Below are 23,330 nucleotides of genomic sequence, written 5' to 3' on the forward strand. Positions count from 1 at the left end.
GACTAATGTTCACACTGGTAAAATCGCCTTCTACAATATCTGCACCTGTACTTCTCTCACGTGTCCTTATAAGATTACTGTGAATGTGGTATCCACTCAGGAGAAGAAGCAACTTGTTGACACACAGATTGATAGTTGTATGTTCATTTCACTCAAAAAGAGTTGTTCTGAAGTCTGCACAAACCAAAAAGACAGCCTGTTGACCACAGCCACAAAGGATGTAATTTCCTCAAGGTTATAGAGAAAGTCAGTAACAGAATCAGATCTAGAATTATCGTCTTCTGAAGACCCATGTTGTAGACCCTGGCCTTCTGCATCTGCTCATTCGTTTGCATCCTATGAGTCAGCACTGCTGTGGTTAGTGCACCCTTGTTCCTAGAACCACCCATTGTTATTGCACCTGGCATTAGGACTCAGTAATAAGTTGAACTCTAATTCCTAGAATGGTTACCACGTGATCATGACGTCATAGAAGCCCCACAATTCCATCACCTGATGATTCGATGCAAACCACAGAATGATAGTGGGGAAGACCACAGAAGCCTAGCAATTCCGTCTCCTGATGTTTCGATCCAAGCCACAGAATAACAGCGGGGAAGACCTGGGGAAAATGTCCTGCACAACGGAGATCCAGGCAGCGTTTATTCTTTCCTCTTTTGTGACCTTCTTCAGTGGACTCCTCATCTTATACATTTTCAGGCTATTCTGGAGGGCCATAAAAAAATGGCAAAACATCAAAGGAACAGGAATTCTCTTGGTCAGTTTTCATATGTGGGATCCCACTGTATGAAGATCAGAGACAGATTTGACATGCGTTTGTGTTTAGAAAATGATTTAGGCTTTGCTCAGTTTGCGTGGGCTAACGAAACCAGCTCTGACCCAGTGTCTTAGAAAGAGGATGATCCTGCTTGGGGTGGAAAACAGGAGCCTAGGCCGTCATCCCAAAGGCCGCAGGTACAGGGCCAGGCCTCGTTTCCCACCACTCAGAGAAGCAATGTCTTGTATGGGTGGTGATGAATGCTAGCTCTGGACACAGGGGTCACTGTTCTGAAAAAAACTTCCACGAACATTATGTCTATGTCTCTATTTTGAATTTTAAAATGACAATTGTGCCAGATACTATGAAGGAGCCAAAAAGGAACATCAAAATCAACTTTACTTTGATAAATCGTGCATGCATGATGCATATGCACTCATAAGTGTACACTGCCTTTTGTATACCATGTTAACACAACACGCTGAACTGCACACACCTACACACAGAAACCCATGCGTACATGTGCATGCCATCTAGTCACAAACGCAGAGACGCTTCTGCCTGAACAAGCTTTGCAAGGGTGGGTGCTATTGAATAACGGCTGGCGAATGATGGTGACGAGAATAATGGTATCTTACCCAGATAAGACTTAGCTGAACTGCTTGAAATAAAACTCTCAAATGCTACATAATGGCTGTCCTATTACCAGTGGTTGAAGGCAAAGAGCTTTTTTACACCCTAGGTGGTTTCTTTCCATTTCTCTTTCCCAAACTTTGTTTATTTCTCTGATAGATTACAGTAATTTCCATAATAAAACACATTTCACCTGTGCATAATAATTAATATTGAAAGTTGCTTAAAACATTTCTCTTAAAGCTAAACATTGACATAAAATAGCAGAATTAATGATAACGGTAACTTTTTAAGGTCGTTGGCAATATCATAATATGGAAGTCAGGTTTCTTCATTCAAGTACTTGATATTGAAGTTCATAGATTTCGTTGCTGATTCACTCTATTAATAATTATTTGTAGATCAAAGACTTTAAGCAGTGGCATAAACATTGGGAAAGAATTCTGGGGTGCTGTCTTCTAATAACATGAGAGAGTACACAAATGAGTAAGGGGTATGGTGAACCTACCGTCTACCTTTTTTTTTTCAATGCACAACTGACTTTGTAGAATTGTTTAATGTCTTTATAATTCTGCTCCAGGAAATGGAGCAGAATTTTTCCCCATCATATTCATTTTTGTGTGGTTACAAAAATGTGAGAACTCATTTGTCCATTAACATTTGAGGTATTTTTCATTTCTTTCATTGGATGTAATTCATGTCTACCCCTCAGTCCAGAGGTACCATTTAATTTCAAACAGAAAGCAAATGCTACAAAATGTTAAGAAGTGGGATCTGAGGAACCAGAATACTATACTCTTCTGCTTTTGAATCTTGAGGGGAGTTTGATAAAAGTTGAGTGACTTCTCAATAATTTGTTGTATTTAATTAAACTGAGAGTGCTGTATTTTTCTCTAAGCCTTTGGGAAAGTTGGCATAATGCAAAAATGTCACAAATCTAGGTACCGTGAAAAGTTCTTTTAAAAATTATTTGGAGAGTCATAATTTTCTCCTTAAATGTGCATTTTAAAAAGGTTTAGTACATTCATAAGTACAATTTTATTATATCTTAGGGCCAATTTGTTTTCCCACAGAAGGCACCTCCAATTTTATCATGAAATTCAAATGAATGCTCCCTATTAACGTCATATTGAATATTTTTAAAAAATTAATTCCCAGATGACATCTCAGGCATGCATACGATGGTTCATAGGTATTAGAGGGTAAGTCGTTGATCAAGATATGAACTCTATCAAAGAGTCATTTAATGAGACTTCCCTTCCTACCACTCAGAAAATATAAGTAGAAAAATTAAGCCATTTGAAACCCTGGCTCCACATAAAATGAGCTTTTCTAAAGGTCGGAGGGTCTCAGTCAGCATGGTGCGGTCAATCCTAGTTCAGTTGTGTCTTTCTCGGCAGTGGTTCAAGACTATCAACAGATGTGAATCCTAGTTCAGACCCCAGCCTTTCCTCATTGCCTGCTCGTGGGCCAGGCATTTAATTTCTTCATACCTCGGTTTCCTTACTGACACAAAATGGATTTAATCATACTGACTTTGTCTACCTCATAGGACTATTATAAATTTCAAATATAATTAGTAAAGGCATTTGGTAAATGTGAGGAAGGATTATAATTTCATCAGCTTATGATACCAGATAAGGAACTAAAACAACACAAAATTGCTGAAACTTTTCTTCTTCTTTCTCTCTCAAAAAAAGCAGACACTTAAGTAATCACCTAAAAGTCAGTTTGTAATCTTTTCTCACTGTTTACGTATCTTTATGAAAAAGGATAAGACGCTTATTCCCAGAGCAGAAAGAAGCATGCTGCTCCCAATCCTGATCATACAGTCACATCAGTGTGAAGGGCCTGGGACTGAGACATGAGAAAGGCATGATGAAAACTGAAGAATTCAGAATTAAAAAGCTGGGCAGAAGCCAGTAAAATGCAAACCTAGTAAAATTCATTTTATGAAATACTGCTTAAGCCGCATCAGGGTTCCCCGGGTTGGACCAGGTGGAGGGATTTCTGGTTGATACCACAGCAGAGGCTCCATCAACAGACATCAGATTACTTTCTCTGAGATCCAGCTCACTCTCGATCCCTTTCTCTTGCTTATAGGAATTAATCTTGTCAAATGGCATTGGTGATGAACATTTAAAAAGTCACCACCACTTCCATGGAGCATTTCGTGATCGGATAGAAATGTTACTTTCGGCACAGACCTTTGTGGGGCAAGTGTTGGTAAGTACATTTTCATCGTTAGCTTGCTAACGAACTTTAGCCATGAGCATGATTATAGTCGGTATATACAATTTTATCACCCAGGTGAGCATCCGGTGTTCCCTGGTGGCCTTACCTAAAATATCACTACCTCCCAACTGCCATCTCTCCCTGTCTATCCTCCTTAGCCGTTATTCTGCTTGCTTTTTCTTTGGAGTGAATATAATTACTTGGCATTATATTTTCTACTTGTTGTCAGCCTATCCACTAGAAGAAAAGCTTTACTAGGGAAAAAGTTATGTGCATTTTGTTCTCCTCGTATGTAAATGGATGTCTGGCATATAGTAGATGTTTCCAAAAATTCGATGTTTAGTGCATTATCTGGCCTGAAATGTACAGCTATTTTCCCCTCCTTTGATTCCAATAGCCTCTTTTCTTCATTATACAGACTAGTCTTTTTTGCCCCTCTATAATATTTATCATTTTACTTCCTGTCTTAATGTAAGTAACCTGGACATATTAAAACTCAATTCAGGCATCATCTCCTGGAGGAAATCTTGCCTTATCTCCATATTAGGCTAGGAGTTCCTCGCTAAGCTTCTATAATATCCATTGAACACTGTTATTAAAATTATCTGTGCATATGCCTGTTTCCCCCAGTGCACTGTGAGCTCCTTGAAGGAACAGACTATGTCATGGAAATGTTTATCTCCCATTGTCTGGACATATAAAAGAATATTGCACTCATCATCATTTCAGTAGTATAGTTTTATCTGAAACATTAAAAAATAGAACCTATAATTTGAGGGTATGCTGCCATCAGATGGTGGGATGATGAAAGTAGATGTATGTGAGCTAGTGATTATCCTTTGCTTTTTTCTAGTTAAAGTTTAATTCAGATATAATTAATTTTTAAAATTTATTTGGAAGGATGTAAGTAAAATTGCTTTGATAAAATCTGCAGGGAATGTTGAATAGTCTGGGATTGTGCCTCTCCTCTTCTTCCTTCTGAAGTTTTTGTCTCTTTTCTGAAATCCCTGTTGGTATAAACTGTTAGAGAAGGATTTTGTGATTCTTTCTGATTTTATCATGGATTTCTTGACTAGGATCTCTTCAGATGTTCCAATCATGTTTGGTTGTGTGAGAATAATATTGGGGATAACATATTCTAGGTCACTGGGTGAGGCGGAAGAGCACGTATATCATCTACATGTAAGCGTTACATATGGGAGTGGGAGGAGAACGAATGATCAGGGATTACAAACCAATAAAAATTACTTCTTTAGTGGCAGAAAAATTGTTCTTTTGATCTGCTAAAGCTGATGATTAAGTAGTTGATACAACAGGAGAAGAGGAGGAAAGGTTAGATTAGAATAAATACTCTAGCATTGAAAAGTATGGTTGCAAATCTCATTAGGGGTCCCAAGCAAGTGTTTTAAGAAAAGATGAGAAGAGAACAAAATGGCTTATAGATTTCCTTTCCATCCATCCTTCTTTTCTTCCTTTGTTAATTCCCCTACTTCCTTCTTTCAACAAATATTTATTGTTTGCCAACTATATGCAAGGCAGACACTCTAGACGTGGCGAAAAATGCAGGCAAGAGTCTTGCACAAATGGGCCTTAAATTATAGTGGGATAGAGATGATAAATATGTACATAAACAAATAAGAAAAATTCAGATGGTGATCAATGCTCTGAGGGAATTATGAGTGATGTGTTTGAGAGTTTTCATGGTTACTGACTTAGATTCCATTAGATACAGTGATCAGAGAAGAAATCTCTGAAAAGGTAAGATTTGAGTTGAGACACGAAGAACCAGAATAAAGCAATTGAAGCGTGGAGAGAAGAAGGTTCCCGATAGAGAGAAGATTTTTGGAAGTAAAGAGCTCAGGTTGCTGTAAGTACCAAAGTGAGGCTAGAGGTCATGAGGGGCACGGGGGAATGAGGTCTGAGAAAAGACAGGAGAATCATGCAATGCTTTGCACTTCATAGTGAGGATCTAGGCTATTCAAATGGAATAATTTTATTTTAATGCAAAGGGAAGGCATTGAGGATTTTTTAAGCATGGGGTTGACATGGTCTAATTATGTTTTAAAAATTCAACAGCACTAAAGTTTGGAAAAAAAGGAATTGTCAAAGTTATACCAGGCAATGACAATAGAAATTGGGAGCACATTTTAATATCAGATAAGTTTGAATTTAGGGTAAAAAACAATAAACGAAGCCAAGTAACCCGTATTAGTTTCCTAGGATTGCTGTAACGAAGTACCACAAACTGAGTGGCTTAAACAACCGAAATTTTCTGTGTCACAGTTCTGGAGACTAGAAGTCTAAGAGCAAGGGTTGGTTCCTTCTGAGGACTATGAGAAACAACATGTTCCATGCCTTTCTCCTAGCTTCTCATGGTTTGTTGGCGATCTTTGGCATGCCTTGGCTTGTAGATGAACTCAGATCTCTGTCTTCATTTTTGCATGGTATTCACATAGTGACGTCTCTGTTCATGCCTGTGTCCAAATTCCCGTTTTTATAAGAAAACCAGTCACATTGGATTACAGTCCATCCTCATGACCTTATCTTATCTGAATACATCTGAAAAACCCTATTTCCAAACAAGGTCACTTTCAGAGGTACAGAGGTTTAGGACTTCAACATATCTTCTTGAGGGGACACAATTCAACACAGTTCAACATAACCTTTATAATGATAAATGTAAGAAACCTCAACCAAGACATAACATCATGAATATCACTACACCAAAAATATAACTTCAAGATAATTGATAAACAAAAAATTAAAAGAAATAAAAAAGAAATATTAAAAACATTGACATTGGTAGAAGGAACTTTTAGTTCCCCTATCTCATACCAGGACATAGTAAATAGAAAGAAAAAATAATACTAATAAGCATAAAGAAGACCAAAGTAACTTAATTAAGAGAGAGCTGATTGAAATGATCAAATTCCATATGCTGAAAACAGAATTTCAACTTACAAGTGCCTATGGACTATTTATAAAAATTCAACATATGTTAGGCCACAAAAAACAATACCAATTATAAAACTTACAAAGTACAGACAGACAACATTAACTGAACACAGTGTAATAAACAGATTAGAAAATAATAAATAAACCCAGAAAAAGAACCAAAAACAAAGACCTTACAGCTAAAAAGATTTAAATCTCTCTCTCTTAGATGACTCTTCACTCAGAGAAATCAAAATAACAATTGCAGTACATTTAGAGCTTAAAGATAAAGGAAACACATATCCCTTGCACCTGCAGTACAAGATGGGAGTAGTTCTGAGTTAAATGCATAACAATGAAAACTTATTTTGATAAACAAAAAATAATTAAAATAAATGAATTAAATATCAGTCTCACAAAGTTAGAGAAAGAGAATACATTAAAGCTAAGCAGAATAAATATAAAAAGCAAGTCAGAAATTAATGAATTATAAAACAGCTGATTATTTGAAAAAACAATAAAATAATCAATAGCTAGTATAAACAAGGAAAAGAGAAAAAAACACAAATACGTATGAAACAAAACATTAAAACGAGACAATAAGTACAGACAAAAAGGAAATTGAAAGATATATATGCAATTAAATATGAAATCTGAATGATTCCTTGGAACAATATAAATTAATAAAACCAACTGTAACAGAAAGAAACTTAAACAGACCAAATATCTGGAAGAAATAAAGATGTTGTCAAGGACCTGTATCACCACCACGACCACCATCCCTCCTCCCCGTCCTCCTATGGGAGACGTAGATGATTTCAAGGTCCAGTCTACCAAATCTTCAAGGAGCAGATATCTCTACTGCTAATTAAACAGTTCCAGGGCATAGAAAATAAAATCAGCATCTTATTTTCTTTTTCAATGAAGTCACAGTATCTATAGCAAAACCCCCAAAGACGGCAAATAAAAAAAGTCTGCAGGGACCTGCCTGGAGGCATAGTTAACCTTAACCTCCTGCCTGGAGGTTAAGTTTGCCCGATCCACTTTGGCGGTCTGGAGTTTGCAGGTTTGGATCCCGGGCGTGGGCCTACATACCACTTATCAAGCCATGCTGTGGTGGTGTCCCACATACAAAACTGAGGAAGATGGGCACAGATGTTAGCCTAGGGCCAATCTTCCTCAGCAAAAAGAGGAGGATTGCCAACAGATGTTAGCTCAGGGCTAATCGTCCTCACCAAAAAAAAAAGTCAACAGACTAATGTCATTGACACTTTGGGGGAGGATACATGGCCAGCCAACCACTGGAAGAAGAAGAAGAAGAGGAAAAAGAAGGAGGAGGAAGAGGAGGAGAGGAAAGTGAAAAAAAGAGGAAAAGAAGAAGGAGGAGGAAAAGAAAAAGAAGGAAAATAAGGAGGAGAAAGAAAATTCCAAAAGTCGAAGGGAAAGAAAATATCTTCAAGACAGGATACTGTCTTCTAGAGATTAGAACTCTAGAGATTAGAGCCTTCTAGAGATTAGAACATGGCAAAGTATCAACTCTATGGGCTTGTTATTTTAGTTATCACAAGATATGTTTTTATGACTACCTGTGGGAGATATTCCTCTGAATTTAGTTCCAAATATAGTCTGGTTCCTAAACAATCTGTTCCTGTTTTTTTTTGGAGGGGGGGGAGTGTTGTTAATTGTGTAATTGACATGTTTCTCTGTTGCTGATGGCTAGGAGGTTTAGAACCAAAACTATGGCTTATCTTTAGCAAGTGTATCTATTTTTAGCAACATTCTAGGTAGGCACTATTTTATGTCCACATTTTATTTTTCTGTCTTCTTTGGCTTCTATTTTTTCAGGTCTTTGTATTCTGCCTTACATCCTTTCTGTAAATGCATAATCTTTTCTGTAACTGTGTAATCCTTTCTGTAAATTAATAAACAAACCCTTAGCAAGAGCAACAGTTGTCAATCTTGGTATACAGAACAACTGAATGAACAAATGAAGCATCACAATTCATTTGGAAATGAGAAAGAATATTTCATAAATGATGCTCTTTTTTTTTTTTTTCGTGAGGACGATCAGCCCTGAGCTAATATCCGTGCTAATCCTCCTCTTTTTGCTGAGGAAGATCGGCTCTGAGCTCACATCTATTGCCAATCCTCCTCCTTTTTTTTCTCCCCAAAGCCCCAGTAGATAGTTGTATGTCATAGTTGCACATCCTTCGAGTTGCCGTATGTGGGACGCGGCCTCAGCATGGCTGAAGAAGCGGTGCGTCGGTGTGCGCCCGGGATCCGAACCCGGGCCGCCAGTGGTGGAGGGCGCGCTAAGCCACCTGGCCGGCCCAGTGATGCTGGTTTTTGACTAAATAATTGACTAAATAAAAATTTATTTTGCTGGTTTTCCTAATTAAATACTACTTCTAGGGGGAAATAAAGAAAAATATAAAACATACTAGAAAAGATCAGTCTCCTAATATTTCTGTAAACAGAATACTCATGCTTGTATCTATAAAGATAGAAAAATTGCTAAAATTGATGTTGAACCCTACCTCTTTCTAGGAATAAGTAATATCCACAAATACATACATTAATTGAAAAAAAATCTCATTTGGATGAATTTCCTATACAATTTTACATTTTATGTTTGATAATTATCAGAATTTGTTATATAGTTGTGTTGCTTTAGTCAAACGTATCTTAACAGCTGTAATGATAATTCAATCCAGAAGAAATTTTTTAGTTAATATTTACAGACAGGTGTCAGAAAATTTAGATTCCCTTTTAGTTCCTTGCACCTATCTTGAGATTTTCAAACCCGTTTCTCCTTGTCTCCATTCAACTACGATTTATTATAGGTGTTATGCAGTAATTATTGAATCAACACGACAATATATGTTATAAACAAGGATGATCCATAAGCCCAGGTTTTTGTCAGTTGTCCTGGTGTAATTATTAATAGAGTCTCTTTCACTCTTCAAAGTTTATGTGTTTGGACAATTAATAATACAGCTGCCTTAGTTTTAAATGAAAAGTTTTTTTAATGCCACAGGACATTCTCCAAGGAGAAGGAGCCACCAGAGAGAACGTCGCTTTGAAGGTCTCCTTGACTGCTCATAGATTAAAATCTGCCTTTGTTTAGAAAGAACCCTTTTTTCTCTCTCTACTCCTCACATCATTGCCCTCTCCTGATGGGCCATGTCCCTCTCTTTTGGTCTCAGTTAGCTTTGCTGGAGATTTATATATTTCATTAGTCTCATGATATACAGATATGTATGTACAATTAAATTTTTTTATCCTTCTTAATTTTAATATCCTTTTTTTTTTTCCCATTTATTTTGTTGAATTTCTTTCTTTTCCCCTCCAGTCAGTTTCAATGAATGGTAGTATTATATCACAGGCTATCCCACCAGCTCAGGGTGAGAATTTCCTAATAAACCTTTCCTGATTCTAAAACTGCTTCTTTTCGTGTCATCCAAAGGTCCACCCCAAGCTTGGGGAAGACTCTACTGGATGAGACCTGAGTTTGTTGGGAGAAATCCCCAAACTGACATGTTTCCCTTTTGCAAGGAGCTGTGCAGGGAAAGCAGAGTTGTAGCCTCCAAAGAACGGATTAAGGAGCAATAAACACGCTGCTCCACCTTGTGAAGCTTGCTCTTCAAAAGGAACATCCTTAACCCACAGGTTATTTTTCCAGCATGGTAGTGGCTCACGTCGTTACTTGTGGCAGAGGGCCCTGGGCTGCTCCTGGGGCCTCCACCCTCCCTCTCCCACCAGCGGTAGCCGGCCAGGGTGCAGTTGGCCTCTGCCATCCTGTGCACATCATGCTTCCTCTTCATCACCTGCCCTGGTTTTGGAAAGCCTCCAGCAGCTCCTGAGACAGCCCCTCAGGCACCACCATCCGCAGGCGCTGCTTCTCCTGGCACTCAGTGATCATCCACTTCAAGGCCTGGAAGCAGCTGCATGGGTCGGCTAGCGGCACAGGCACCTGGTAGAAACGGTCACCCTTGAGGATGGGTCGCAGCCCCATCACAGGCTCACAGCATTTCAGTGCTCGGTGGAAGGTAGTGCAAGAGTAATGTTCCATGGTTGCTGTTCTGCAGAAGCAGCTAGTACTTCTCCAACTGCTTCCTTCTCACAGCTTCCCGAGTCTGTGTCAAGCGGGTTCTGGCCAGGACTTTGTTTCCTCCAAAACCATCGTGTTGATCAATTTACTGATCACTGGCTCTCCATACACAGAGTTTATTCTCATCGCTGGGGCAGCTTTGGTGAGCCTGGTCTTCCAGATCTCCTGCTCATACTTCCTCCTCCTTCAGCTCTGCCAACAGCTTTCGGTCAGATTCCTTGCCAGTCTGGGGATCCCTGTGTTCGGCACCCTAGCGGATCCCCTCCTGGCTTACTCTGGACGCCGCAGGCCAGCACTGCGCACCTGCGGTGCCGGGTGCCACCACGCTGGCGCAGCCTTCACCGTGGGCTGGCCTCTGATCTTCCCAGCTTCTTCAGCTGAATCTGACGTATAAAAACTTTTTTTCTCAGAGTACTTCTTTGGCCATATCTCATAGAATTTGGCAGGTAATTTTATTTTTATTAATGCCTAATTCATTTTAAGTTGTTTTTAATTTCGATTTCTTGTTTTGATTCATGATCTATTGAGAGGAATGTATGCTTTTATTTTCTTGGGGATAGAGTGGCTATCTTTTCTACTTTGCTAAAATTTATGGTCCAAGAATATCACTGCCTTTATGATTTCTAGTTTATGGAATTTATCTTTGTTGCCTAGTACATGATCGATATTTTTTTTTTACTACCTAAAGGACTTTTAAAAGAATATGTATTATCTGCTTGATATGTAAGCACCATTAATTATGTTTTATGTATTTTCCATATCCTTAATTATTTGCTGACTGGTTAAAAGGAGCATGTGAAAATGTTTCATTTATAATTTTATGGTTTTATTGAATATCTTGCATTTCCAACAGATTTTGAATTATACATTTTATATAACATTAATTAGTGGATATGCTTACCTATTTTTCTTTATTACCTATATTTTCTTGGTTGATTGTTCCTTTTACCAGCATGAAATACCCATTTTTGTCACATTTAGTGATGATGTTTGTGTGTGTGTGTGTTTGTGGATTTTTTTGCTGGAATATTTTAGAATACAATATTAGCATGTAACATAACATTACTTTCATTTTATTCATACTTGATTGGGATGTCTTTACCCAGCTCTCTTTCAATTTTTCCATCTTATTTCCTCTCAAGTGTGTCTCCTTTAAATATCTTGTAGCTGGATATTTGTTCTTTTATTGATTTAAGAATACATTTATTTGTTCATTTACCAGGGGAATTTAATTATTCTCCTTTATGGTGATCTGTTTTATTGGTCTTTATAATATTTAGAGATTGAATTTGCTGCATAAATAGAATGTCTAAATATCAGTAGCTTAAAAAAAACAAAAGAGAGGTCTGTCAGTAAAGAAAGAAAGAATGAGTATTGGTTATGTAACTAAGAGCTCTGTTACTGTCTTAGTTCCTTATGTTACTGGAGAGGCAGAATGATGATGCGACTGTGGATTTTGAGGGACATAGACTCAAACATTGGCTCCTCCACTTCCTACTGTGTAATCTTGGGCAAGTTAATTTTTAGAATCATTCATATAATGTGGATACCCTCTCTCTAAAGTATGGTAGGGAGAATTACATAATAATACTTGTAAATCCTTCAATTGACCAACACGATGATTTTGGAGGAAACAAATTACTGGCCAGAACCCGCTTGACAGTAAGCAGTGGCCATTGGCTGGTATTTCCATTTTTTATTTGTTACTTTTTATAACTTTTATTTATTTTCTTTCATCTTTTGACTCGGATAATTCCATTTTTGATAGAATATCGTAGGCGTATTAGGTAAATCAAATGCAGAACAAACTTTCCGTTCTGTATTTCTTTACGTATCTCTGCATGTTTTATGTCTATATCCTCCTCTTGTATGAGATCTTTGGCATGTTTTTCCTCCGCACCACCCCTCTTTTCTTCCAGAAATTGTTGAGCTGATCTGAACATTCAGTTCCAGAATGCTATTGTGTGTTTTTAGCCTTCTACATCTGGCAAGATTTTCTTCTTCTTATTTGCATTAAAGGTAAAATTACATTAATTTTACTAGTTTCATTAGGCACCACTTTTTCTTACATAACATTTTATCTTTCTGAATTTTTTCTTTTTTTTTTCTTGAGTACTTTACATATTATTTGTAAGGGAAGTGTGGGTGGTAAGTTTTCTGAATCCTTGAATGTCCAAAAATGTTTTTTTCCCTCACTCTCATAAGTGAACAACAATTTGGTTGGGCATAGAGTGCTTGGCTTGCAATCCTTTTTCCTAAAATCTCTATAATGCTGTTCCAATGTCTTCTAGCACTTAAAGCTACTTGCTAGATACTAAGCTACTGTCTCTCAGCTCCAAATCCACCCTCTATCTCCTGCTTTGTGATTGAGGCCAGGCCTCAGCAATAAGTCTCTTTTGTCAGCTCACTGAAGCTCAGTTAGGCTCTGCCAACAGCAGGTACAAGAGGAGACCGACACCTAGAGGAGAGGAAGGGAACTGCTCCTTCTGTGTTTTGCATCTTTTTTTTTTTTTTTTTTTTCAGTCTTACCTAATCAATGGCTTTTCACTCCAGTAGCAGTACTTGGTTCTTGTTTCCCGTTTTCTCCCATACTGCCAAAACCAAGCTCACACATGCCCTCAGAGGGGCTGAAATTACCATTACCGGCCAAGCTGGGACCCTCCTCCCAGGCCTCAATCTCAACTCCAAAAGACACTTCTTTTAAGATGCTAAATGTTGATAATCCTAACCTCTTTTGGTTGATCTCTCAGCCTGCCATTGGGGTGCAGCTTCTCACAGTTTACTACCTCTGTGTTACCCCATATTCCTTTTCTGCCTTTCTAATCCTCCAACGCTATTTAGCAAATTTTTAGAATCTTGCTAGGAACACAAATTGTAATTTTAAAAAGTTTAATTACATATTATATGTTAACTCTTACATTGGAGGTCATTTCATCTGTTTTCTCTGTGTGATCCTCCTGTTTTCTTACACTTCCCATATAACTGGCAATTTTCTATCGTCTGCTCGTTTTCATAAGTGAAGGCTTAGAGTATTCACAGTGTCTCCTGTTAACTGCGTTGGCCGTTACTTGTATTCTGAAAACTCCCGTAACTATCCACCAAGTAAACAGGGGATTTTAAGCCCCGCTGTGGAAATCAAAGACTCAGTTTACTGTGTTTTCCCACAAAGACAAACATGGAGGATAATGCTGTGGCCAGCAGCTCTGCAAACCAGGCTCTCTCTGGAAGAGGTCTCAAATTCTTCAGTTTATTTTTCTCTGACTGCTTTCCAAGGTGCTTCTGAGAAAAGGAGTGTCGCTGCCAGCCAAGAGGTTACTCCTCAGCCACCGCTTGGCCTCAGAGTGTCTCCTTCTAGGCCCCTCTGGCTTTGCGGCTCCATCTTCAATCTATAGTTCAGGTGGAGGGCTTTCTACCCCTCCCAACAGCCAGCACTTCCAGATTTACCCCTCCGACCCAAGAGAAATTTATAGGGCCTCTCAGAATTATCTCCCATTTCTACCTGACTCAGAACAGTGTTCACAAGCTTTTAGCTTCCAGTGCTTTGTTTCGGTTTGGTATACATTTTGCTATTTATTATGTATTATTTCTAGATAATATTCTTTAGGTTTGTGGCATGAGGTTGGTACTTTTCTTAGTTTCAATATAACTAAAATTTTCTTTTTTGTTGTTAATTTCTATGGTTTAGAGAGTTGTAAACATATGGCTTGCCACCCTCATCTTTCCAGAAGCCTGTCAATATATGATTTATACTTGAAGAATCACTTATGAGATTTATTGAGAGAAAAAAATATTATCATATGTAAAGAAAAAAAAGATTTAATGAAAACTATTTATTAATAATTATCAGTATGCTGAGATATATATATATATATATAATCTCCGCATATCCATTTCCAACATGTTTCCTGAGCTTTGGACTACATTTCTAACTAAATATCTCTGTGAGACCCACAAACTTAGTAATATCTCCATCGACACTTAATTCAGTTGTTAAAATGGAACTTATAGTAAGAAATGAGATCCCAGGAAAATAGATGCTAGTAACTCCCATGTTTTAAGTAAGTTACAATACTGCCCGTTACAAAGCAGTTGGAAGAAAACCAGTTGAAGCTCTAAGCTTCACATGTAAATTAGGGTAAGCTGGAAATAGAAGAGGATTTTTGGAATAAGCTCTGTTGTGGCAGAAGTGTGGGAGTCCTTTCCTTTCATATCAACCCTAACGAAAGAGGCTTAAGGGCAACCACTCAGAAATTTCAGTTTGCATTTTTGGAACTTCGGGGACACAGAGGACTGACATCTGTCTCACTCATGATAAGGGACTGTAGGGCTAGCTGCTCTATGCCAGAGAAGTTGCCACACTGAAGACAACCTATCCTTCTAGTATTGGTTGGGGCAAAGAATGCTTGAGCTGTTCCATGGGCCAGATGTGGGTCGCGTGTGAGAGTCTTCTCCTACCTGCTCAAGTAGGCATCTGGAGGGTAAGTGTTCCAACAGAATATGAGAATGTGAGGTGTACTGAGAAAAAAGTTGTGAGCAACCCATGAGAGAATATTCTTTCACTCAGTTCATGGGAACCACAAATGGGACACTTAGCAATTAAATATTATCAAGACTGCAACCCTCTGCCCCCTCTCCTTGCATTTCTGATCCCCTTTACTTTGCTCTACTTTATTTTCCTAGCACGTGTCTTCTAACATACCATATAAGTTACATATTAATAATCTTTATTTATTGTCTAGACTGTAAGCTCCGTAAAGGCAGGGATCTTTGCGTATGTTGTTCACTGATGTATCCCAGTCACCAGAATAATACTTGGGTCATGGTAGGTAGTAAAGAAATATTTGTTGAATTTCAATATGCATTGAATTGGGATCTCCATGAAAGCCCACGAAAGTAAACATTGAACACTTCCCATGCCCAGAGAGCCCAGGGTGAGAGCATGGTGATCTAACACCAGTCAAGTCCAGCGTTTCCTGCTCTGACCTCCCCTTTCTGTTCACTCCCCACACTGGCCTATAATTCTGGAGAGGGCAGAGGTAGCCTAGTCAGCGGGTAACTAGGAATAAAAACCCAAACAGGGTTAATAGAGAAGAAACTGACCTCTTTCCCGACGTAGGTAGCCGCCCAAAGAACACCTGAGCTGGAAGGGAGTGAAGCTTTAATTATACATAAAATTCAGAGTTTTATTAGTAGTATTATTAATATAACACTGGACTTAACATATTTAAAGAACAAATGGTTTGGAAACTAGAAATAACTGGAGGAATGTTTGGTTACTTAAAGTTACCTGAAAAGTCATGGAGGCTAAGATTACATCCAGATGGAGAAATCTCTGATGACATTCCACAAACTCTGCTTATATTATAGACCAGATACATTAGCATGTTAAAAGCACTCATTTTCTTTTCCTCACTTAAAGCGCTTGCCCTCCTGTCAAAATTCTGACCATTCTTTAGATGGGCATGTTTGAGGCTACAATATCATGGGCAATTCCAGTCCAGAGTCTGTATCAAGTAGCTCTCAATTTCTAGCATGTACTAGAGTACATAACGCATATTAAGCTCTTGATTAATGTTCAATGAGTGATTGAATGAATAAATGATAGGACTTCTAGAGATCAGAAAGTTTTAGGGGCAGCAGGAAGTACAAACTGTTTATTCTGAAGTGTGTGAGGGTTAAAATTGGTAAGTAAAGTGGGTAGGTACATGTTCATCTATTGAATACCCAGTAAAGGTCCAGTCAATTTTTCTTGAATGAGTGAATGAATGAATGCTAACATAAATGAAAGTGGGAAAAAATTACTACACATATATAGGCAAGGTAAAAAGAGAAAACACAATTTTGTTGATTTGTTTATTCATCTGTATTCATGCCAATAAAATGGATTTGTACATTTGTCCCTATTGGTTTTTTTTTTTTCCCAGGTGATCCTTGTCTTTGTCTTAAGCATCGGGTCTCTTATAATCTATTTCATCAACTCTTCTGAGTGAGTAAAATCCCCAGCCACCCTGGTCTGCTATATCAGTAGGTTGCCAGCTAATTTGGAATTTTCTCTCAGGAATAATGCTTAACGTACTTTCAAACATACTCACACACTCAAGCTCATGAAAAATGGTAAGTGTTTAGTTCCCCCCAGAAAGCACTAAACCCAACTCCACAAAGAATTGCACGAGTTTCCCCTGGACCTTGTCATCCTGCATTGCTAGGGGCTGGGGTGCTCTGCACAGGTCTTCTCTAGACTCTCTGGGACTACAAGCCTCCAGCTCCTCCCTTGGACCAGTTATGAGGGCTTTAGGTGTTGAAGCAGAAGTTCTGTGGTTGTTTTAGGGTTTCTCAACATCTTTCAAACAACTTTGGATGGTCTTGAGAAAGGAAAATGCTAGACTTTACCTGGCATAAAGGAGCAAATTATTGTCTGCTCTTCTCTGAAGGCATTCCCTTCTTCTATCCCAAAGTTAAGACAGTTTCTTGGACCCAACCCAGTTAACCTGAACTCCACGCTGATCCTCTGGGAATTACATTGGACTTCCAGTTGAAGTAAAATTGGGATTGCAAGGCCACAAAAGTCAGGCAACTTTAGAGATCCTAGGGAAACTAGTAGTCTTGGTTTGTGAATTCCTTACTGATATTTTTAGGAAATTTTCTTTGAATTTGGTTCAGATGAGTCCATTTGACCTAGAGTAGCTCTGTCTCAGAAGGGTACAGAAACCAAAATGTCATGGCTAGGTAGATGTTCTTACAAACCACAAAGAGCCATGTAGTCTCTATGCCTCTGAATCCCATTGATAAAATGGAAATAGAACAAATAAACTCTATGAAAGGAAGAGCAGGTTAATTTTCTTGTTATTTTCAGCTCCATGCACAGTCCAATGGTTTTGTTCATGTATATCTCTACTCCCAAGAGAAAAGTAATTTCCTTGAGATGTGAACTTAAGTGCCTGGATTGACCATACATGTTGAATAAATAGAAAATTGCCTACCTTTTCCTTTTATTTGGTCTTTATAGACACAGCTTTTAAAATGTACATCTTTACAAATTGTCCTTATTTCTTTTCCAGCCCTGTTGGAAGCTGTTCTTCATACCAAGACAAAACCATCCCTATTGATTTGACTTTCAATGCTTTCTTTAGTTTCTATTTTGGGTTGCGAGTAAGTACCTATTGAAAGCGGGAGTAAATAGATGAACACAACAGACACAACATGAAGAGATCTGTGTGTGCCTTAGTTATACAATCTGCTTATGTTTTCAGGCTCTAAAGCTAGAGGATCGGTGCCCTAAATTGTTAAATGTATAATGACACGTAAAAACTCTCTCTTCTGCACTTGAAACTATAAGCCAGGCCAAAAATTCCAACACAAATGAAAATGATTCCTTTTTTAAATATCATCACACTGTCCTCATTATTGGCTTCCCACCTACCACTGAGAAAGCTTTACTAATAGTCATAAGCTAGCAGAACCTGAGTAACAAGCCTCTGAAAATGTCATTAGCTTCACGTATGGCATATGTGCCATATAACTATATGCAATACTTGTGTGTCTTTATTTTTGTTACACTCCTTTATTAAATAGTTCTGTCATTCCACAAACATTTATTAAGAACCCATCCTAGATATAGATTTCAATGTATCTATCCATCCCATGTTTGTGGGAGACTGTATAGATATGCATACATGTGTGTATATATGTATGTATAAAAGATATGTTATATATATATGTGATATGTATTTCTATGACCTTCCTTCAGAACTTACTTCGACCACACTGACCATCAAAATCTTCTTTATAAAGCAGACCTTCCCTTCTGGAAATGCTTGCTTTCTTAATCTAAATAGGGAAGCTTACAAACACAGGCCTTGCCTGGCCAAACTTCTAGGCAGCTGTACCTTTTCCACTGAAGACTATCCTAAATTATGTACCTTCATTGTTCACAAATAGGGGATTTTATCTATATAATTATATATATCAGAAAGCTCTAGGAACAGTAGGAAGGTCCAAGTGTTTATTCTGAAGTGTGAGAGTTAAGCTCCAGTAAGTAAAATGGGTTCATGTTCATTTACTGAACACCCACTAAAGGTGCAATCTCTATATCTATGTATATAGGTATGTATGTATCTACAGTATATTCATCTATATAGTTACGTAAATAAATATATATGTGTGTGTGCATATATATACACATATGCGTATAATAGAATGAGATCAGAGCTTCAGTTGCTGAATGAAATGTAGCTGAATAAAGCCACTCATGTTCATTTTAAAATTCTTGAGGGTAACAGAATTTGGGGTCTTTTATTTCCATTTCATAGTTTTTGGCAGCTGATGACAAGGTCAAGTTCTGGTTGGAGATGAATTCGATTGTAGACATCTTTACCATCCCACCAACCTTTATTTCTTATTATCTGAAGAGTAATTGGCTAGGTAAGTGTATTGTAGGAATCAGGAGCAATCTCTGAAAAAACCCTCAACATTCATTCATAAGTATCCCTTATTTTCTTTTAAAGCCTGAATGCCATTTAAAAAAAATTCCTCACGGTGATTGAACGGTTTTGAAATATATTTTCAGAACCCATTTTTTTTTTCTCAGTACCTCACGCTGTACCTGCTGCACAGTAGATGTCAGTGGCTGTCTGTTGTTTGTGGACCGGCTTGTCCACAACCTGAAAGGCGAGGCCCCAACACCTCACCCCGCTGCGGCCCTTTATGCTGAGATCCCACATGGACTGGAGGAGATGAAAAGCCTCCCTTGGTTTTCGAAAACTATAAATCATCATACCCAGACACAGTGTGACATGTTAGGGGTTTATTTAATTACTTACGTTGTCTTTAGGGTGGATGAATTAGCAGCTCATGGGCATTATGTGGCTTTTATCGGTTTTTATGTAATTTTTTGTTATTATTATTTCAATATTTCTTGCCATCATGATCAAACCACATAAAGTAAAATATCATGCAAACACATGAGGAGCGTATCATAGAGATTCTATAGACGGGAGTTTAAGTGGTTTATGGATAATTTGGTCTCTATTCTGAAGAAGAGTTCAATAGAGTAAAATGTGTGTTGTGCTTATTTTATACTTTACGTTAGCTCAGCAACCCTGTGGAGTAGGTACAGTATCAATTCCCATTTTGCAGGTGAGGAACTAGAGAAGCTGAGGGGATTGTTTTGATTACAATGGCTATTAAGGGTCAGGGCTAGGATTTCAACTAAAGCCCATGCTCTTAAACCTATGACATTATAATATACATATATGTGAGCACTTCAGGGAGAGAAAGAATGTAAGCAGTCCCAGTTGTGTTATCATTCAGACTACCCCCTCAGTGACCCTTTTCTGTTGTCATCTTTCTCCTTTCCATTGCTTTGTAGGTTTAAGGTTCTTGAGAGCACTGCGGCTGCTAGAACTTCCTCAAATCTTGCAAATTCTGCAAGCCACCAAGACCAGGTAAACGCTAGTCCTGCTGCAAGTACTACTTACTTACTTGTTTGGGGCAGGAAATTAAAATGTGAACTGAGCCTTTAACTCAACTCATTTCCCACCAGAATTTCAGTTCAAAAGTCGTGAACTCCCTCAGCTCCCAAGATATTATTCGCTCCCTTTCTTCAGTTATATTAACATCATGCACCGGCTGAAAAGTTTGCCATCATTTTAAAGAATTTGTTTCCTCTTTATTTTGTAGAACTACAATGTGTAAGTCCATTTAGGCTTTAGTTCTGCCCCCCATCCACCCAAATAAAAAATCGGAGCAATTCAGAGGCTTTGGTTCTGCACATTTGCTACTATGCGTCGTGTCTTTCCTGGCTGAGAATGTAAGACAATTCCCCTGAGCATGAGGGTTGCCCAGTAGCAGCAGTGGACTATTGCTTACAGAAATGGAGCCACCTAAATGTCTCCAAAAGAAAAAAAAAAATCCAAACCACCTTTGAGCAGCAACACTTCTAAAGTTTTAAGCAGTTTAGTATTATGTTACCACTCAAAATCTCCATGCCTCTACGGTCTCATTAGAAGCATCAAATATTACAAGCCAGGTGGGTTTCACTGCTAAGTGTTTATGCATTACGGAGCGTAAATATGGATCCCAGTCAGGACCAGAAAGGGCTGTTCTTGTGTGACACGTGGCCCTGCCTGGAAACCACAGAGATTTCAGCTAAACTCTAGGGCTTTACTTAGGAGACAGGCGCTTGTCTCATCCTCTTCACCCAAAGAACCCGGTGTGAGTTTAGCCATAGGAGATTATATTTCTGTGATCTACTCAAATTTTATTTTGCAAGCCCACTCTCTAGACTCCTGGGACACTTTATTTTGTACTATTACTTTAGACAATGTAGCAATCTATTAAATTTACTTTATGATGATGCACGTATAATATATTATTAAAAGCAATATATCAGGCTATTGGCTATCATAGCAAAATCTAAACTTTTTCAACAAATGTGTGCGACTGGCTGTGTTTTAGAGCTGTGCATCTCAAACTCTAATGTGTATGTGAATCAAGCAGAGGATCTTGTAACAATGCAGATCTATAGATCTGGGTGGGGCCTGGGATTCTACATTTCTAATACACTCCCAGGTAAGCATATCATTGCTTCTGGTCCAGGAACCACACTTTTGAGTAGCAAGATTTTAGAGGATGAAGTAGTTGTGTTGTTCTGGAACCTATCAGAATCCAACAGCTCTTTGTCTTTCTTCCTCTAGCAATTCAGTGAAGTTTTCCAAACTGTTATCAATAGTTCTCAGTATCTGGTTCACTGCTGCAGGATTCATTCACCTGGTAAGCATCTTATAAACTCTCTGATGTTACTAGTCCGCATGAACATCTTTTCTTTCTTTCTTTCTTTTTCTTTTTATTTGAGGCAGGAATTTTTTTTTATGAGATATAATTGACATACAATGTTATATTAATTTCAGGAGTACAACATCATTCAATATTTGTATATATTGCAAAATGATCATCATGATAAGTTTAGTTAACATCTGTCACCATACACAGTTACAAAATTTTTTTTCTTGTGATGAGAACTTATAAGATTTACTCTCTTAACAACTTTCAAATATGCGATACAGTAGTCCCCCCTCATCCACAGTTTCCCTTTCCACAGTTTCAGTTACTTGTGGTCAACCTTGGTCTGAAAATATTAAATGGAAAATTCCAGAAATGAACAATTCATAAGTTTTAAATTGTGCACTGTTCTGAGTGGCGTGAAGAAATCTCACGCCATCCTTCTCCATCCTGCCTGTGATGTGAATCATCCCTTTGTCCAGCGTATCCATGCTTTATACACTACCTACCTGTTAGTCACTTAGTAGCTGTCTTGGTTATTGGATCGACTGTCACGGTATTGGAGTGCTTGTGTTCAAGTTACCCTTATTTTACTTAATAATGGCCCAGAGCACAAGAGCAGTGATGCTGGCAATTTGGATATGCCAAAGAGAAGCCATAAAGTACTTTCTTAAAGTGAAAGTTCCCGACTTAATAAGGAAAGGAAAAAATCATATACCCAGGTTGCTAAGATCTATGATAACTTTTATTATTACAGCGTATTGTTATAATTGTTCTATTTTTTTAGTTACTGTTGTTAATCTCTTACTGAGACTAATTTGTGAATTAAACTTTATCATAGGTATATATGTATGGGGAAACGTCTTTTCTTCAAAAAATAGAGGTAAACCTTGTGAACTCCTGTCTGCATCAGGAGTTTCCAGTGTGAGGTTTATCTTTTTACTTCCTTTTTCTGGGTTTTCTCCAACCCCATATTTCTCACTAATATGTATCTCCTACACTCAAGGTATCTATGTTCCTTCCTTCATCTTTCAAAATCTGCTCTTATGAAAGAATCTAATAAGCTTACCCTTCAAAGTTGTAAGCAATAGGTAAAATTTATCGCTATATCTTCATAGGTGTTCTAGCATTTAAAAAAAAAATAGTCAAAGAAATGAATCCAATGAAGGAATTTCACATTTATCAAAGCCAGAGAGTTGGGGAGGAGTTGCTGAGTCGCAGAGGGGAGCTTTGGGGCTTTCTTGTTTCTCCTGAAATCAATCTGTATATATAGCTGCTTCCCTTTCCTACAGGAAAGCCTAGTTCTTATCTCACATAATCAGGAAAATAATAATTGGATTTCAACAGTAGGAAAGAAATTCCTGGACTTTATTGCTCGAGGACAGTTGAGGAGCAGTCATTAGAAAATGTGGAAATTGAAGTGGGATGTTAAAAGCCTGCAGAAGTCTTTGAGTAAAGCAAAATGAAACAAAAATTATAGTAGAAGACTTTTTCACTTGAGTCCTTCTCTGAAAATTAATTAAAACAATAACAGGAAAAAAAGTAAAAAATTTACCATCTTCAGTTCATCAAGAAAAATGTCAAACACCAAATGCAAACTGTGATATGAACCTTCAAGAAATCTGAAACCGGCCACATCCTCCCTCAGGACTCAAGCAAGAGAGAGATTTCTGTGAAAAGAAGTGTCATAACAGTAAAGACGGATCCGTGGATCTAGAGGACTGGATCTAAGGGTATGGTCCTACGATGAGAAGCAATGATCAGTGTCCCTGTAGAGGCCTGTTGGCCATCACAGAATGGTAGGCAAGAGAATGCTAAAGGAGAAACCATGGTAACAGGACTGTTTTGCCTTCAATAGCAGTTCCAGTGAAGGACTCTCCG

The 23,330-nt window shown here is 38.1% G+C and overlaps 1 protein-coding gene and 1 pseudogene across 1 annotated transcript in view; one reads left to right on the plus strand and one right to left on the minus strand.

The window, feature by feature from the left end:
• Nucleotides 1-562: 562 nt before the first annotated feature.
• KCNU1 (potassium calcium-activated channel subfamily U member 1) overlaps nucleotides 563-23,330 on the plus strand; it is a 133,827-nt gene continuing 111,059 nt past the window's right edge. Inside the window, exons 1-7 of the mRNA XM_087418664.1 lie at nucleotides 563-757; nucleotides 3,494-3,616; nucleotides 16,595-16,656; nucleotides 17,729-17,819; nucleotides 18,980-19,091; nucleotides 20,038-20,113; nucleotides 21,365-21,440. Coding sequence (XP_087274790.1) covers nucleotides 563-757; nucleotides 3,494-3,616; nucleotides 16,595-16,656; nucleotides 17,729-17,819; nucleotides 18,980-19,091; nucleotides 20,038-20,113; nucleotides 21,365-21,440 — 735 coding nt within the window. The remainder of the gene's footprint in view (nucleotides 758-3,493; nucleotides 3,617-16,594; nucleotides 16,657-17,728; nucleotides 17,820-18,979; nucleotides 19,092-20,037; nucleotides 20,114-21,364; nucleotides 21,441-23,330) is intronic.
• Nucleotides 10,051-13,284, minus strand: LOC147913354 (small ribosomal subunit protein uS7m pseudogene; annotated as a pseudogene).

The sequence above is a fragment of the Ceratotherium simum genome, chromosome 28, assembly GCF_057802395.1.
Source record: "Ceratotherium simum simum isolate JZ-2026a chromosome 28, ASM5780239v1, whole genome shotgun sequence".
In the NCBI taxonomy this organism is placed as follows: Eukaryota; Metazoa; Chordata; class Mammalia; order Perissodactyla; family Rhinocerotidae; genus Ceratotherium; species Ceratotherium simum.